Source organism: Vespa mandarinia, chromosome 1 (assembly GCF_050613455.1).
Source record: "Vespa mandarinia isolate Hongniang chromosome 1, ASM5061345v1, whole genome shotgun sequence".
Taxonomy (NCBI): Eukaryota; Metazoa; Arthropoda; class Insecta; order Hymenoptera; family Vespidae; genus Vespa; species Vespa mandarinia.
Genome location: NC_140810.1, coordinates 980,410 through 1,000,000, shown reverse-complemented (window position 1 = coordinate 1,000,000; position 19,591 = coordinate 980,410). Strand labels below are relative to the sequence as shown.

General features: G+C 36.5%; 1 protein-coding gene across 2 annotated transcripts in view; it reads left to right on the top strand.

Annotated features, from left to right (window-relative positions):
• Window positions 1-19,591, top strand: part of LOC118446118 (ecdysone-induced protein 78C-like) — a 68,890-nt gene that overhangs the window by 158 nt on the left and 49,141 nt on the right. For both annotated transcript variants that reach the window (XM_035876412.2, XM_035876413.2), the window contains exon 1: window positions 1-683. This exon is cut by the window's left edge. In XM_035876412.2, coding sequence (XP_035732305.1) covers window positions 401-683 — 283 coding nt within the window. In that variant the 5' untranslated portion in view covers window positions 1-400. The remainder of the gene's footprint in view (window positions 684-19,591) is intronic.

Genomic DNA, 19,591 nt, shown 5'->3' with positions numbered 1-19,591 from the left:
GAAGGATCGTACGAGGAAGAGAGAAGGATTGTCAGGAATTGTATACTTTGAGATAGTTTTTTCGAAGAGGATATAAAATCCTGTCGCCTTTGGTAAAGTGTTCCTTCCCTTTCAAAAGGAATAAATATACTGAAAAGAAAAGGAATCAGAAGAAGTAAACTGGGAAAGAGAGGGACTAGAACGTAAACGTTGACGTTCGAGATAAGTCGAGGATAAAACGAAAGAAGGAGAGAGAAAAAGAGAAAGAGAGAGAAAGAGAGAGAGAGAGAGAGAGAGAGAGAGAGAAAGAAAAAGTCGCTATAGTCTTTGTCGAGAGTGCCGCGAGAACGCGAATGGTGAGCGACGTGCCCGTTAGCGAGGTGTACCATCGCCGGGCAGCATCATCAGTTTCCTTCGTACAATGGACGTTTTCAAAATCGACCAGTCCCTGAGCGCGGGTCTGGGTAGCGCCCCGGCGCCGGACACGCTCACTCCGGAAGTGTCCTTCGATGCCGGTAGCGAGTTCAATTTAAGCTTCTTCGACGGTCCAGAGGAGAACAGCACTCAAGGATTCAGCGATCCTGGATCGGTTGGGAGTGCGAGTGCCTCGCCACCTCCTGGTACACCAGGAACCATCGCTGCTAATCCACCGAACGCCGCGCTACCGATAGTCCAGGTGCCTTCAGGCATCGTCATTAAGCAAGGTTTGTTTCATTTCTTTCAATAATTTATCCTTTTTGTATGTATATATATATTTTTTTTTAATTGACAACAACAACAACAACAACAACAACAACAACAAGAACAACAACAAGAACAACAAGAACAACATGTGGAAAGATCGGCAACCTTTTTACGTTTGAATCATCGTTCTTTTCTCTCTTGAACTTATTAATCGAAGACCACCGCCCTTTTATACGTAGCTTTTATACATATATCTATCTATCTATCTATCTACATACATACATACATACATACATTACATACATACATGCATACATACATACATACATACATACATAAGTTTTATTTATAGATATTATATATAATACATGGAAGCAACTCCGTTTGTATCTTTTGAGCGCGGAAAAACTCGTACCAAGCTCTTTTTTCCGTAAAAGGTTATGATAGAAATGTGTGCGAGAAAGGTCGGAAGCGTATCGCGGCGTCCATAATCTCTTGGATACGCGCGGCCGCTCTCGCATCGTCGCCCGTACGTACCCTGCACGATTTCTCTTTCGATCGACCTATCCACCTTCTCTCCTCTCTTTCATTGTCTCCGCGAACGGACAAGCCGTGCCATCCTCGAGTATTCTCTACTCTTATTCTATCTTCTCCGTGGATCGAGCTACTACAACCTTGTCTCTCTCTCTCTCTCTCTCTCTCTCTCTCTCTCTGTGTCTCCCTCTCTCTCTCTCTCTATTTGCAAATAGAGCGTCGACTGACATTTCGCTTCGTCTTCTCTCTTTTCTCTCTTCCCACTTTGTACCGTTTCTCTCTCTCTCTCTCTCTCTCTCTCTCTCTCTCTCTCTCTCTCTCTCTGTCCCTCTCTCCTTCTTTCTTTCTCTTTATGCGCTTACGCGAACCACATTCGCGGAAAATCTCTAAAAGCGTTTGAATTTATTACTACGATGAGCAAAGCACTAATACTAATATTTTTATTAGAGGTACAGATTTTATTTTTTTTATTCTTTAATCAAAGCTTTGAATTTCGTGATTATTATGATTATATTAAGCGTTATAATAATAAATATCGAGACCGATCAAAATTGGGCCTTAACCATAACGTGAAATTAAAAGTTCGATAGTGATATTTGCGAGCACTCTGCAAATGTCAATGCGTATGTATACGACCGATCAAATTATACAGTCTCACGAAAGATAGCCTTCGGCTAGATTCGATTGATAGAGTCCGAAATCCTTAGTTTGAATTTCAAGTTTGGACAGTTTTCTTTGGGAGGCAGGCAGGGAGGGCAGGGGAAGGAAGTGGCGAAGGGGAATCAAGGTCCTCATAACTTAGGACTTTTTTTTTCTTTTTTTTTTTTTTTTTCGTAACATCGTATTCGAGTGTCAAGAATAACACGCTTAACTGTACCTCGATGTTATACCTAATGCAAAACGATATGTCTCGGGGTGGATGATCGATGATTTAAATCGATTCACAAGATCGAATCGAGTCGATACCACTCTAGAGAAGTAGTTTCGTTCGTACAACTTGGACGCGAGTCGACGAGTCAGCCGAGTCCGTCTCAGGTCACGATTTTATCGTCTATAACAATCGTAAAAGCAAGAATCTCGTGCCCGGAGTAGAACTTTCCTATTCGATCTGCGACGAGTATCGTGACTCGAGCAGAAAAGAAAATTTTATTATAAGAGGAGAAACGAGAGCTTTTGATAAAGCTCTCGGAGGAAGCTCTCGTAAAAATTCATTTCGTTTAGCTGGGAACGTCCATTTGGATTATTGCACTGTGACGAAAAAAAAAAAAAAAAAAAAATAGAAAAAAAAAGAAAAAAGAAAAAGAAAAACTTCTTCCCTAGTGGAAAAAAAAAGTTTCGAAAGACGAACTTAGGATGGGTATCACGAGACAGAAAGTTTTTGAATAAGTCAATGTTATCACGTCGATGAAAATGGTTACATATGTATGTCTAACTAACTTAGTGACCGAGCAATTTGTTCGAAGTCAAGGATTGGCACTGATCCGTTGGTCATTGACAGTGACAGTGGCAGAACGAGGCCAGCAACGTCGAGATGCCCCGACGACAATGCTAGCTAAGCGTTGCTCGTACTAAACTAAACCGACCGATTTCTTAACTCTTTAACGTTAATTTTTATATATCCCGAATCATTTTCACTCTCATTTATATTTTCAAGATAAAACGTTTAGAAATATTTTTTCGTTAAATTACGTAACATCAGACGAGTAGATCGATCGATCGAACGATTATATACACCGTCCAATATTTATTTTCATTCATTGGTTGACGCTAAATAAATCGATATAATTAATATTCTATGTATATAAGTAATCAATAATTATCCTTTGTATTATTCTTCTCGTTCGATTGTCAGTAATAAAATATCATCGATGCAAGGAATGCAAGATAGTAAGGGACGAGAAGTTAACTTCATCGCTCGAACGTGAAGTTGACGATGATAGTCTGCAGCGATTGGCGTCCTCTTCGTGTCACGTAAAACGTCTTCCTGGAACGAAGGCCACGAGAAAGTTCGTGCCGCTGGTTCAGTGCCACGGTCACGCTACGTGCGTGGCATCGACACCGACGAAAGTAAACTAAATCCAAAGGATTACGCAATCCCGTTTTAAAAGTCATCGGACGTGTCTTCGAATGTCTCTCGCCTTCGCCTTTTCCGATTCTTTCACTCTTCTCTCTCTCTCTCTTTCTCTCTCTCTCTCTCTCTCTCTCTCGCTCTCTCTCGCTCTCTTTCTCCGTCATTCTAAATACAGGTTCTAAACTAAAGAAGTTATTCTTACATTTTCTTTCAACGTTAAAACGTTGAATTAGAAAAGAATTCTTTCGTTACAGTTGGCTTCTATACTTCTTTATCAAGTTCGAATTTAATCAATCACCGTGTCCTACACCGTGTTCAACGTAATTCGATTATTAGAAATAAGGTTAATCTTTCTTAAGAGAACCAATTTCGTAAAGTTTTTCAAGTAAAGCTTTCTCGTAATCGCCGAAGATAAATAGATCGTTCGATCGCGATAACGTAATAATAACCGATCGATATATCCTTCTTGGCGAAGCTAATCAACCGATGCCGATCGTAATGATGTCTAGTTCGTAGAAATAATTAATTGTATCCTAACCGATAATTGCTTCAGGGTATATAGATTCTGGTAGCTTTCCTCCGGAAGTTGCTTGTTGTATGTATCGTACCATACATACGTCGCTTTCGACGCCTCGAAGCGTCTGCATTGTTCAAAGTCACCGAGGACGAATGTTCGATGCAATTCGATACATACGAGAATAACGTAAGCGCTTACGTTATGGTTTAAGATCAATGAATACGAGTTTCGCGATAAGGATGTACGGAATAATAATTTGATGCTCGGCGAAATGAAAAAATATTTTATCTCTTTTATTTTCGAATTTATAAGTGTCTATAAATATATAACGTATGGGTATGACAATTAGTATATACTCGGTGAAAAGTGTATTATTTCGTGACATGCGTTTAGTTACGTACCTGAAACGAATAACGAAGAGAGAAAAGATAAGAGTGATGGAACGTAGCTCGTGTATTAACGCAAGGATATATATTCCTTGCACTGGCAAAAAGTGATGCGGTATTCCATTATCCTCTTCGGCACGATGCAAAACCGGTCGAAATGATTGGATTTTTATTTCTCGTCTTTTTCCTCTCTTTCTCTCTCTCTCTCTCTCTTTCTCTTTCTCTCTCTTACCTTCTTTTCTACCTGGCTTCTTCGTTTCTCTTCGCACAAGAGGATCGCATACGATGAGTTTGGCGAGAAGAGAGAGAAAAAGAAAGAGGGAAAGAGAGCGAGAGAGAGAGAGAGAGAGAGAGAGAGAGAGTTTCACAAGTACATACACAAAGAATACGCAAGTGCGTCCGCGTGAATCTACGTATGTGAACGTGTCTCTTCGAGTGTGCGCGAGCGCGTTGCGTTACTGTGTGACTCATCCAGGTACATTGCACCCGGCTACCGCGTCCGGTACACAATCTCTAGCTTCTACATACATATATATATATATACATATATATATATATATATATATATACTTTCGTTCGATATATACTTATATATTATATATCGTATATATATCATAAGTATACTTATGCATAGACCTACATATATATATATATACTTTGAACTAGCACGTGTTCGTCATTTTCCGATTTCGCAGATAAACACTTCCGTGTTATTGAATATTCAATCTAACAATAAGAGTCTGTAATTTTCTACTCGAAAATCAGTCGATATATAAAGCTTTTTCCATTAGAATTTTACGTAGATCCCTTAACGTAGATCTTTCTACGAGGAGCCGCCGCCATTAATGCTTTTCACTGTATTTCCCAACGCACGGACACGTGTTCGCCCGAAGTAACGGCCTTCTCACTGAAATTTATGAATCCATCTCAGCTGTTTCCTACGAGTAAGAAGCACTGTATTTACTTCTTCAAGCACGATGGTACTCTATTAAATAACGCAATTATGAATCACTTTTATTTCTTTGTTACTCATCGTACATACCCACATAGACACAAATACACATACGCAGACAAGTGCGCACACACACACACAGACACATGCATACACATACACACTCTTTCTCTTCAATCTCTTTCACAATATTTTCGGATTACCAATTCTCCATAGTTACTCCATCGAAGTAGTCACGGATGTTACCAGTCAGACAATCTTTTTGGGAAGATGATCGTCGAGGTTGTTGTCGGTCGATCTGCTTCCACCTCTTCAAATTCTTCCTCGGGAAGAGAAAATCGAGCCGTGTCGAGAAGTTCTCGACACTCTTCGAGATGCTAGTGCTGGAAATCGCGTGTGAATTATTAACAGTCGGCGAGGCGTGCGGTAAATACTTCACGCGATTCGTCTTTGTCGCTCCTTAGACGTTCGGTCCACTCCTTCCGCTGTGTATTTCCTTCTCGCTTAATCCCTCTCTTGGCATCTCTCTCTCTCTCTCTCTCTCTCTCTCTTATCGTTGATTTCAGTCACTCCACCGGTGTGCGTCCATACCTACGCCTTCTCTCTCTCTCTCTCTATCTCTCTCTCTATCTCTCATCGTTTCTCTTTCGCTCGTACAAATCTCTCCATCTCGCTCGCACCCCAAGAGCAATGAACTCTCGGGTAGGGTATATCATCAGCGAAGTGATGCTACCAACGAACGCTCGTGTATGTCCCTATATATGCGCGCGAAGGAGTGCGTATGCGCTCACTCTACTATGCTTTCATCTATTTTCGCGTACGCATCTTTCCATGTGTACTTATCTGTTGTGTATATTATATGTCTATGTCTCTATGTCTATGTCCTCTGTCTCTATGTGTGTGTTTGTATGTGCGCGCGCGCGCACGGGCACGCCCGTGAACGCGTATGTATATGTGTCTGCTGCGTATGTATACGCGCGTGTATATAGCTGATACCACGCGAGCAAACTTCAAGCGTGCTTTCTCGCTCTTGTCGCTTCCATTGCGAACGTAAGCCGCATTGCATAAGCATCGAATGAAGCAAATAGATCGATCGATTCAACTTTCGAACGCGATTCCGCCTTTGTCGTTATTTTTATCGTCTCTCGAACTCGTTAGTAATCTACTTCCCCTTCCACCTCTCCCTGTTCCCTCCACTTCTCTCCCCCTTCGCTCTGCCACCTCCTCATCCTCTATATCTCACACTCGTAACCTCCAGATTTTTGTCATTATTTTATTCTGTCTCCTATTCTTCTTCTTCTTCTTCGATCATTGACTTTTATTCCTTTTCCTTCTTTCTTTTCTTTCTACTTCTCTTTTCTTTCCTTTTCGTTTCGTCTTGTTGTTGTTGTTTCTTTTTTCCTTTTTTGTGTTTTAGAAAGTCGAAAAAGTTCGTCCGAAGGAAACTTTGATTTCACGTAGTATGAAAACATTTACATCATATACATATGCATGTCTATATGTATGTATGTATGTATGTATGTATTTATGCGTATCTACATATGTCTGGGTGCGTGGGTGTATGCGTTTTGCGTAGGTGGAAGGGAGAGTTTAGAATAGTGTTAGTACAATACCACCGTTAAACTGCTTACCGGCACGAAGTGCTCATGCAACGGTGAAATTAAGCGAAATTGATTAAGATCGGTCGTTTCGCGCGTTCCCTCTCTTATTCCCTCTCTTTCTCTCTCTCTCTCTCTCTCTCTCTCTCTCTCTCTTTCTCTCTTTCTCTCTATTTTCCACTGTTTCTATCCTTTTCTTTTCTTTCCTATCTATGCATTTCTATGCACGTAGGTAGACGTATACACTTCGAGTCAAAAGTTTGGCTGCTCATCGCTCGAGTCTTAGAATAAACTGCGTCTATTATTTTATCCAAGTTTAGTTTTAACATACAATCAGACAGATAAATAACTAAATATTATAAATTTTGTTGTAGTATATACGTACTACACTTGTATGCTGATAATATATAAAATATACCCAAATTTCTCTATATAAAATGTACCAAATTTTAGACAGGGAAAATGTATGTGTGTCATATGTCACAAAGATTACATCGATTCGATCTCTCTCTCTTTCTCTCACTATTCCTAAAAAAAGAAAAAAGAAACAAGAAAAAGAAAAAAAAAATGTATAATCTGACAGTCTCTACGCAGAGGACTCTATATATGCGGTTGAGTGTCGAGTAAGAAAAATATTTTTATATCCTCTGTCGTATAAAAATGTACTTTAGAAATAGGATGGATGATCGTCGTGGCCTACTTCTTCAATGTTCCCCGATAAACATGTTTACCGGGCGAGCCAAAGTTTGGTAGAAACTTTGAAATAGAAATACTAAAACGCCACTTCGCGAAGAGCAATGTAGCCCAACGAGATCTATGCATATATATATATATACACACATATATATATATATATATATATATATATATATATATTCACTCAACTATATCTCACGATGGGAGCATTGTTCGCGAGGAACAAAGGGCTTCGTCTCCGTGAGGGAGAGTGTCGCCAAGCGATTTTGTACGATCAAAAGCGAATCCAATTCGTGTGCAACGAATTAAAACGATCTATTTCTTTTTTTCTTTCTTTTTATTATTTTTTTTTTCTTTTTTTTTCTTTCCTTTTTTTCCTTTCTTTCCTTCTTTTCTTCTTAATTTCTTCTTTCTCGACATATTGAATATATTCCATATTATTTAACATTGTCGATATATCTAACGAGATAATAAATTCTTTTTCACGTTGCTCTTCATATCGTATATGCAATTTCAAGGCGATTAATAATTATAAATCATACTGTTCACGTGTTCTAATCAAGACGTCTTTCAACGATATGTTACGCATCATATTTACATAATGATGGACGTTCGAAATAGTTGAGAGAGAACGACCGGTCGAAGGTGGTATTGATTTCTCAGCGTCGTTTAAGTCAGCACTCAGTAATTCTTTGCTGTCACGAGTAAAATAAAATACATCCTCCCCTTTTTCTCTCTCTTTCTCTCTCTCTCTCTCTCTCTTTCACTCTTTTCTTCAGCGGCGCCACACGGTTTCACGCGTTACATACGTATGAACTTGCACACAACACATGTACACACACACACACCACACACACATAGAGAGATTCGTGTGTACATACACATATAAACGTACATTCGCTGACGCGTTAAACTTGCACGAAGACCGATTATTTCCTTTCTCGTTGGTCCGCTCTCTGACTGCCCGTTGTACATGTGTTCTTTTTCTTTCTTTCTTTTTTTTTTCTTTTTTTTTTTTTTTGTGTGTACTTATCCATACAACACGGCGATTTAAGTATAAATGTACGAGTCTCTACAACACTAAACTACAAGTTTTATAGATATGAAACGCACACGTGAACTTTTCGCGTATGATAAACGTACTCTCGCGGTGTGAATACTTCGTTTGAAACGAGAGAAAATATATGTATATATATGTGTATATGTGTGTGTGTGTGTGTGTGTGTATACGTGTGTATATGAGAAGGACGGTAAGCGAATGCTAATAATATTCACTTCCTGCAACTCGGTTACGTTAAATCATTGCGAACTGCCTCTCCCGCTTTTCTACGTTATTACAGTTTTCCTTTTCGTGTCTACAATCGGTCGCAAGTTTCTATCTATATTCATTATGTTATTTATGTTTGTCTCATGGTATATGGAACTCTTTGATTAGGCATTTCAATGGAAAATATTGAAAAAAGTAAAAAGCTTCGTTCATTTTCATTTCACTTTGTCATAATTGATTCCCTTTGAAAGATCTTTTCGATATATATATATATATATATATATATATTACGATAGATATGCATACTTATTCTCGTCTTACATTTATGTTACTACTTAAAGAGTAATGAGAAAGAAAGAAAGAAAGAAAGAAAGAAAGGGAAAAAAAAAGAAGAAAAAGAAATTAAAATAAAGAAAAAGAAAAAAGAGAAAGATGTGGCAAGCGAGATAATAATAAATGAAATAGTCAAATCGATCCGATCTAATAGATTTAGAAAACAAATTATCCTGGGTTGCATGATACGTAAAAGGGCCTTGATAGTAGTACGGCCGTTTTATTGACGGAAGTAGAGCGTCCAAGAAGGAAAGGTTCCGTTAACGATACTTTCATGGAAATTATACTTGCTAAGACTAAGAGACGAAAGTTTTCGCTGAAATAATGTCTCTTGTGAGTGAAATTGAAAGGTAAAAAAAAAAAAAAAAAAAAAAAAAAAGAAAAAAAGGAAAGGAAAAAAAAGTGAGAGAGAAAAAAAGTAAATTTTTTTTAAAACGAATACTACAATTATATATATATATATATATATATATATATATATATATATATATAATTGATATAAATGAATATTATTTATTCTTGATAGACGTAAATCTTCTATTATATATTTAAATATACAAGGATGTAAAGTAAATTGATCGAGGCAATATATTATACTTTTAAACACTAATATATGTTCGAAAATCTTCATGTAATATATATATATATATATATATATATATATATATATATATATATGTACACGTTATTACGATACGATCACCTTCGAAGGGTTCAGCCCTCTCGTTGGCGATTAATGGCATCGATCGGCATTAAATTTGGGTTGGGAATGGCCCTCCTCGATGGTTATATACCACGGGCCTTTACACAGTTGCATATAACGCAAAGTATCTCCCTTGCGCGCGCATTTTAGCCGCTTTCGTGACCGTACGCGTGATACTCGCTTATACTCATGAGTGCACACATGTATACATGTGCGCGAGCAAATACACTGACACATACATACGATTACATTACATCCATACAACAGTAAGAACGCAGACCTTGACCATGAACACGTGGCTCGTTGGATTGCATAACTATAGTCAAGTGCCGTGGCATGGCGATAGTATGTCTCTCTCTCTCTCTCTCTCTCTCTCTCTCTCTCTCTCTTACTCTCTTTTTCTCTTTTTCTTTTTGTCTCATCCTTTCTCTCTCTCTCTCTCTCTCTCTCTCTCTCTTTTTTTTTCTTTATATGTGGATTGTAAAATACACATGCATATCACAAGGATACATTCTCATAAAGTTCATTCATATTATTTGTAGTTGATTTAGTTAAGTCAATGGCCTAACTTTTACATAGAAAAATATTTTATGATAATATTTCTTTCATAGGAAATAGATAATAATTTAAATGGAAATAAAGGAATAAGAGAGAATGATAAACAAAAAAAAAAAAGAAAAGAAAGAAAACGTCTCTCTCCCTCTCTCTCTCTCTCTCTCTCTCTCTCTCTCTCTCTCTCTCTCTCTTTCTCTCTCTCTTCAAGGCCAAAAACCGGGTCGATTTCTTTTGATCGATAAAAATTTCGAAAAAATCCTTTTTCTTTTTTCCAAAGTAAAATCCGAGATATCGCATTAATACTCTTAAGCGGTGTAACAAACGTGAGCTTTCTCTTTCATTCATTCGCAATCAACGAAAGCGACACTAATTACAAGGTGTCGCTCAACGAGAAGAAGAAGACTGTGAAGAAAGGGGAGCCATACCCTTTAAGTGTCGTTTCCCTTTAACAGAATCAACTTAAAATTCTATACTTCGTTGAGTTCACGTTTTATTCATGGTGTGTGCGTGTGTGCGTGCGCATGTATGTATGTGTGTGTCTGTGTGTATATGTGTCTGTGTGCACGTGTATTCGTATATCTCTCTACATATTATGTGCCGGTCAAGCATCCCCTCGATGCTCGATAACCACATATGAACGTAAATACTCTCGTATATAACATAATAACACGTATACATATATATATATATATATATATATATATATGTATATATGTACATGAACAAATATGTAGGTACGTGTTCGTTCGTTCGTTCGTTCACAGAGGATGCACAACGATATGCACGCTTCGCTTCGAGAGAGAGCACAGTGCACTCTCGTGACGCGCGCGCTTATATATATATATGTGTGTGTGTGTGTACGATTTAACTTATACAAAGTGAGAATAACGCACATGTACACGTGTACGTACACACTCACACACACACACACACACGCGCATACACACTTATACACAGGAGAACGGAAGGCGTGCGTGCACGTACGAACGCAAGGCGCGCCCGCGGCATTGCGTACGCAGACGTAAGGCTACGACCTTGCCTTTAAGTCTCAAACAGCTGTTCGAGACGGCGTTTTAAGTCTCCGCAGAGTGGAACGTCGAGAGAAAGAAAGAGAGAGAGAGAGAGAGAGAGAGAGAGAGAGAGAGAGAGAGAGAGAGAGAGGGAGAGAGAATGATCATTATCTGCTGTCACTTTCGGATCCTTTCTTTCAAGTTGGATATAGCTGTTTAAGTGCTAGAAGGTTAAGAACTCTACTTCTTATGTGTATTTTTTTCTTTTTCTCTTTTTTCTTCTTTATTTTTTTTCTTTTCTAATTTCTTTTTTTTTTTTTTTTATACTAAATTTGACGTTCGTACGTTTAATGACTTTTACACACGACTATACGGTACTTTCTTCTTTACTTTCAAAAGAAATTACAGCTCGTCGATCAAATCTAAAGCTTTTCTCTCTTTCTTTTCTCTTTTTTTTTACTTCTTTTTTTTTTTTTTTTTTTTTTTTTTGAAACGTTAGTAATTAATCATGAGTCTTCTTGTGTTATAAAAATAATATTGAAAGTCGATTGGCAAAAGTTAAGAAACTTTGTAACTTTCTTCTTTGTATCATCCAAGATAGATCCTCGCGTCAAGTGTATTATTTATGAATAGTTTATTAACCCTCTATTGATATAGAAATATCATTAATAAATTTTTCATTATTTAGATCTCTTTTAATGTGTATTAATAGAACCATAGGTGATTAAAATGAACGTTAATTATTGTGCTCGTTAACACTCGTAGATATCTTTGTTCTCTGTCTTCTTGGATGTAACTTTCGTAAGTAAAACGTGAAAGCTTTTGATAATTACTTTTCATTAATATCTCTTTTTAAATACGAGACAGATGAAAAAGTTTTTGATGGAAGGTAAATGATCCGTGCGAGTGTCGGAGATGATAGAGGAGGGTAACTTACGTGACAGAGAAAAGGGGACGAGAGTGGGAGGTAGGGAGTTAGGTAGGGAAGAAGAAAAAAGGGCAATAGATGGTAGAAACGAGAAAATAAGGATGGCGGTGACAGGGTGAAAGTAAAATGCGAAGATGTTAAGGCTGGCACTTCGTTGAAAAGGCGCTGAGTCTAACATAAGAAACTCTTGGTTCTCGTATTCACGGTACTTTGCTTAAAGTGAATAGGCCACCTCGGTCAACAACGTATACCATTACGAGAATAGATGGAATACCATAAGGATATTAAAAACGATTTTATTAAATAGTATACGTGTGAAATATATCAGAATAATACCTTCTAGTTTTAATAATAATGACGTTGTTAAATTATTTTTCCCTTTTATAAATTATTTATATATATATATATATAAGTTAATAATTACGAAGTACTCGTGTCGTATATTTTTCGTTCGATAACGAAATGAAATAACATTCTCTCTTTCTCTCTTTCTCTCTCTCTCTCTCTTTTCCCCTTTCTCTGTCTCTTAAGTGCAATGTATGAGGTTGAAGATCCACTTTGGGATCTTCACCGTGCAAAGATCCTTATCTCTCTTTCAGTTTATATGCCTTCTTAATGTCAGACTTTGTTGATATTAATTGGCCACAAATTAGAGGGCGCGCTATTTTTTTGATCGGACAATTCTCACGCCTATAGTCCTCGAAAAAAAATAAAAAGATCAAGAAGGTGGTGATAAGATAACGAAGATCATTGGCTCGTTTCGAAAAGAAGATGACAATAATTTTAACTGTCTACTCGTGAGTTATTATATCTCCAGAATGTATGTACATAAATACATATGTATACATATATATAGTTCAATAAAGCGTCAATCTGTAGCTCTAAGTCGGCCATGATTTTCCATTCGTTCGAATACGTAACGATATTTTTCTACCGCATAAATTTCCTCTTCTTTGCGATCGTTATCGTGTGGGACGCTATTAACCCTCGCGTTTCTTTCTCTTATCATCAGATAATGCTCTTGATAAAAGCCTTGAAAGGTAAAGCTATTGATGTATCGAAATAAATAAATAAATAAATAAATATTCGTAATGGAATAGCACTTTAACGCGATCAGATATTTCTCTATGAATTCACTCTTATGGATATTACTTTGTTCCTTTTTATCGATCAATCCCATCTCATATTTTTTTTTTTTTTTTTTTTTTTTTTTTTTTTATATCGATTAATCTATCTTGAAATATATTTCAACGTGAAAATAATATAGAATTTTAAATTGAGAGGGAAGAAAAGAATGAAAAGAAAAGGTAAGGGAAAAAGAAAAGAAAGATAGAGAACACGTACGCGATCGAAATGATATTTATTTCGAGGGGGAACCGGCCCTGATTTTCATTTCTTTCTTTTTTTTTTTTCCTTTTTTTGTTCTCTCTCTCTCTCTCTCTCTCTCTCTCTCTTTTTTTTTTTCACCTGCGCACATCCAACACCGTCGAGCTAGCATAAATTTATCCCCACTTCTTGCACGATCCTTATCAACGGGAAGTTATTCGACGAAGTTTTATCTTACTGCCATCTCGATCGTGTTTTCTCTCCTTCTTCTTCTTCTTCTTCTTTTTCTTCTTCTTCTTCTTCTTCTTCCCTCTTCCCTTAAGAAAGGTAGCGAACGAAGGTAGAACGAAGATAGATGGATGAATATAATTTATTCCTTGCTCGATATAATCACCCGGTATATAAACGGCGTAATACACCGATGTCGAAAATGAAACCAACATGGTTATTCCAGATGTGCCGAAGGCGCGTTATTAAAAGTTACGCAAGAATAACTTCGAAACATGATTACCGCGATCTAAGTTAAAATATACGAAGCAATATGTAATTGTAATTAATATTTAATGTAATACATATTTTTCCTTTTTTTTTTATTTTTTTTCTTCTTCTTCTTCTTTTTTTCGTTTAAGAAAAATTATCTCGTACTATCTCGTGGAAAATTCGATAAATCCGATGTACGCCAATAAAACGAAAAGACTGACATTAAATACGGTTGATTATTATCGCATATATATGTTATGTACGTATGTCTGAGTATTTAAGAATAAAAAGAATTTAGTAGGTAGTTATCTTACTGCAGTTATATCAATATGTAATAAAAGAAACGGAACTATAATAAAGAAATCGATCGGAAGAAGGCGAGGAAGAAGGAAAAGAAAAAGAAGAGGAAAAAGAAAAAGAAAAAGAAAAAGGAAAGATAAGGGAAAAAGGAAATAATGGACGGTAGAAGTACTGTCCTCGAAAAGACGAGGCCATTTTCTACTTGACGATTCGAACGAAAGGACAACTTTTGATCGACGTCAAGCAGTAGGTGAGATTGGTGGATCGAGGAGAAGGATGAAGGAGGAGGTGAAGTAAGGAAGGTGGACTTTGCGACGATGGCGATGGCACATTCGTGTTTGGAAAAAGAAGGACGGAGAAAGAAACATGAGAAGGAGAATGAGGAGGAGAATGAGGAGAGAAGGGAATGGCTCATCAAGAAGGCATTGAACTCAGGATTCCGTGCGAGGACCACCACCGGTAGAATCAGAAGCCGAGGACCTGCTGTGCGATTCGTCCATTTTCGCGCGGGCTTCAGACTTCAAGATTCGATTCTCGAACGACTTTCGGTGTTACGAGCGCAAGACGACTGGTATATTTCTTCGCTTCCGCTTTTTCTTCTTTTTCTTCTTGTTCTGTTGGACGAGAGCCTCTTCCAGGAAATCGAGCTTCTAATAACGAGTCTCGATTTCTTACGATCCGATCGATCGATCGATCGAGCCGGTTTCCCAGATTTTCTATCTCGAATATCTTACGTCTAAAGCTTTCATCGATCTTGATAACGTTTAATTATTAATATTAACCAGAGACCAGTTAAATGGAAGCGATTAAAATGATTCTTTCAAATTTCATTCGTGTCATTAATATTATCTATATAAAGAAATTTTCTCACATAATTTTAGGCATAATTTATTAACATCTTCATATATATATATATATATATATATATATATATTTTAAAAGAAAATAGGATTTATTTTAAAATAATATTTCACATGTGTGCTCGTAATTTCAATATTTATTTCGAGTAAACACCGTTCTCCTTATTTATCTTGCAAATGAGTAAGACAATCTATACAGGAAAAGCGACGTACGAATTAACATTTGAAATGTTATGAAATCTTATGCAGGAAGTACTTTCTACATACAAGCAAGAAATATTTTTATATTTCAAATAGATACTACTTTATTCAATCTAGCTAGCGATGACTTTCAATTTCGACGAGTTTTGTTCGACGGAGGCCGCGGATAAGAAAATAAAATTGCAAATTGCAATAAAAAAAAAAAAAAAAAAAGAAAAAAAAAAGAGAAAGATAAGAAAACCAAAAGAGAAGAAAAAAAGAAAAAAGAAAAGAAAAAAAAAAGAAAAAAAGAGAAGCAAGTACGAAGGGAGTAAACATAATTGAATGAAACTACGTAATTCGTATTACTTTATATCACCTATGCGACATAGTTACAAGGGACGATGTTTCTACTAAATTGTTCAATAATCGAATCGGATATAGAGTTTATTGAAATTGACTCGAGTTTCCTTAATTGGTCGGAGCGTTACTTTTGGGTTAACGCTTTATAGGTATCTATCTATTCCATAGGATTAAACTGTTCGGGAAGTTCACCCTTTCCTCCTTCCGAGAATGAAAAGAGGGAGTTCGACGAAGTTCTCTTTGGTTTGCTATAATTAAACGACTCACGGTATTCTCTAGAGACTCTCTTATTCTCTTTCGATACTACATAAAAAGCATCACAAAGGCTAATTCGGAATGTTGTTATAAACTGCCTCCGCTTTTATCTTCCCGGTCTAAAAATACTTTCTTTTTTTTTCTTTCTTTCTTTTATTCTTTTTTTATTTATTTATTTATTTTTTTTTTATTTTTCTTTTTTTTTTTTTTCTTTTCTTTTTTTTTTTTTATATAGACAAAAGAGGTCATTGTTAATGCCCTCTAGACGAACTGATCTCTCACATATATCGTGTCGCCTTAAAGAATTTTTGAGATCAAAATAGAGAAAAAATTTCTACTTAATATTAAACGCCCACGAGAATTTTATTTCCGTATCGATGTATTTACTTAATCGAATAGATTTCTATGTGAGAAATTATTACTTATCGAACGACACGATAGTCAATAAAATATGAGGATGGATAAAGGTCTTTCGTTAATCGTACAAAATTCTTCGTCAAGTTTCCGCGAACTCGAGCGAACCCGATGAAAGATTCATGATCGTTCTTCGCGTTACAACGTGCCGTTTGAACGTAACGATCGATGATCCATCGTTTCCACGTTGAGGTAGTAAACGAACGATAAGAAGGAATTTTTTCTTTGCTTTTAAAATACATCGAAAGATATTTTTCATTTCTTTTTTCTTTTTTTTTTTTTTTTTTTTCCTTCATTTCTTGAACGACTAACGCCAACTAGCGATATAGAAAAATATTTAATACCCGTAAAGTACCACTCCTATTTTCATGTCAGACGAATATATTATCGTTAGATCCATTAGACAGATATCTTATATATAATTATTATGTTTATATAAATATGTGAAAATAAATTTTTCATCAAAAGATATAGCGATCTAGTGGACGGACGGACGGACGAAGGGACGATTCGAGTAGAAAAATTCCGAAACATTCATTAAAAAAGAAACGGACGTGCGAATGCACTTCCATTTCTTAAGAGTTTCGCAGTCGAAAGGGCAAAGGAAAAGAATCACGTTCGCCTATCAAGTATTCTTTGTACGTTACGAGGAAGAAAGAAATAAAGAGAAAGAGAGAAAAAGAAAAAGAAAGGCAGAATAACGTGGAAGGTAGAAGTCCGGATACCACTACTAATTTAAGGCGTTACAAGGATCGACGACGCATCGTCGGATCTTAAAATTTTGGTCACGATCGAATTCGGCAACGACCTCTCTCGTTGCGATTCTCTTCGAAATCGCGTGCCTCGTTCTTTCCTGATCGATTATTCGTTATGAACGTTTCTTTGGCCTGCCGATAATTCGATATCCCTCCCCCTCCTCTGTACGAAAGAAAAAGAAGAAGAAGAAGAAGAAGAAGAAGAAAAAAGGAAAGAAAGGGTATAATAAAAGTCCATTTTCAAAGATACAAATCGTGATAAGGGAGCGATAATTACCGATCTCATCGAAGATCAGCTCGGTCATTTCCTAACGGGGTACCAGTAAAGTTATACGATAAAACGCAAAGGATGTTTTATTATTCATGGCTATGCCGAAGGAAGTTATCACGGAAGGAGGAAGAATGCGAAAGAAAAATACGGATAACTTGGCGATTCGCGTAGCGAGTTGACTATCGTGAGAATGCAGGAGGTAGTCGATCATGCACCTGCCACCGACGGTGCTGCACGTTGGCCAATGCACTCGATGCAGTATTATCGAACGAACGCACCTTCTCTCTCGTCGTCTTTCGTTATTTCTTTTTTTTGTTTCTTTCGTTTTTCTTTTCTTTTTTTTTCTTTTTTTCTTTTTTTTTCTTTCTTTCTTTCTTCCTTCCTTTCTTTCTTTCTTTCTTTCTTTCTTTCTTTCTTTTTTTTCTTTCTTTCTTTCTTTCTTTCTTTCTTTATTTCTTCCTCGCCTTCGCCACAAACGACCGAGCCAGTCTACATCGACAACGAGCCTCGTCGAGGAGGGAATCGATCGACCGAGTGAAAGTACATTGCTTGTGTATTACTATAGTGTGCGTATATGTGTACAAAACATTTGCCGTGCCTCCTTCTCTTTTACTATTTCTCTATGTCTACCTTTCTCTCTTCTCTCTCTCTCTCTCTCTCTCTTTTTTTTCTATCTATCCATCTATCTATCTATCTCTATCTTATTCTCTATCCGCCCGTCCGTCTGCCTGTCTCTATCTATTTATCTCACAATTTTTCTTCGTATTTCTATCGTCATTTTTTATCTCCCTTACTTTCTTACATTTAATCTTAACTATTTGTTATAATCATGAGAATAGATAACTGTCTATAGGGGATTCCGTTAATGAGTTGTTCAATTTAATTACATCGAACAAGAAATAATGTATTATAACAATTAGTCGAACTAATATTTCCTGTTTTAAATTAAACACTTTCAAAGTCATAACATTTGATTATATGCTTTTATTTATCTTTTATTTTAGAATTTAGAACGTATTGATTAGAAATTATAGATTAATAGTAAAATAATTTTACGTTGCTCCCTTTTCTTTTTTTCTTTTTTTTTTCATTTTTCCTTTTCTTCTTTCATTTTTCATTTTTCTTTTTATCAAATATATTAAAACGAACGTTAATTTATCTATCTATCTGTCTATCCGGTTTATTTCTTTTTCTCTTCGCCTATCGTATTTCTTGTTCTCTCTCTCTCTCTCTCTCTCTTCGTCTCTTATTTGTAACACGCAAACCATTTCCTCGACTCCAGTCTAGAACTCTGTCGCAATTTTCACGCGCGGGAGGATAATGAGCGAACAAGTTTTACACGCTCAGGGTGTTGCCCTCTTGCGTTCTCATAAACAATCCATACTGAAATCCTCCCCCATTTCGTCTTATTTTACGAAAGAACAATTCAATGTTCTTTCAAATCGAACGAACAAATATCACTCTTACTTAGATTTTACTCCCTCGTAGTCGTTCGATCTTTCTACGATAGAATAGTAGGACTTTCTAAAGTTTATCTCGAGAAAGCTGTAGAAGCCGTCGAACCACGGCTCTTTAGTTAGATACACTACCTACATACATATATCGTTTGGGTTAAGCAAGTCAAGCCTGGACTCGGATATATTGCCCTCGAGAGAAAGCTTCGTATTATTGGCCTTTAATGAAATTATCTTCGCTCGATCGTTCGTTCCTTCGACTCCGTCAGGGAGTAAGAATATCGACGAATGAAAATTGACAAAGAAATTTTTGCTCCTTACCTGTCTAAGACTTGTAATTAAATAACTTGTAAATAAAGGAGCGAAACAAAAAAAAAAAAAGAAGAAAAGAAACGGTAAGGAGGAAGAAAGAAAAAGATCGAAAAAAGAGGAGGAAAAAAAGAAGAAGAAAAAAAGAACGGAAATTAAAAGAGAAACTTTACGTTCGTCGTTCGAAGGAAAAAGTTAAAAAAAAAAAAGAAGAAAAAAAAATAAATAAAATAAAAAAAAGAAGGAAAAAAAAGGAAAACTAATCTTCCTATAGGTTGATCGTCGAGTTGGGTATCGAATCTTGTTACCAAAAAAAAAAAAAAGAAAAAAAAAAAAAGAAAAAAAGGAAAACAAAAAAAGAAGGAGAAAACAATTTCCACGATTTCGAACATCTCCAAATAGAACTAATTA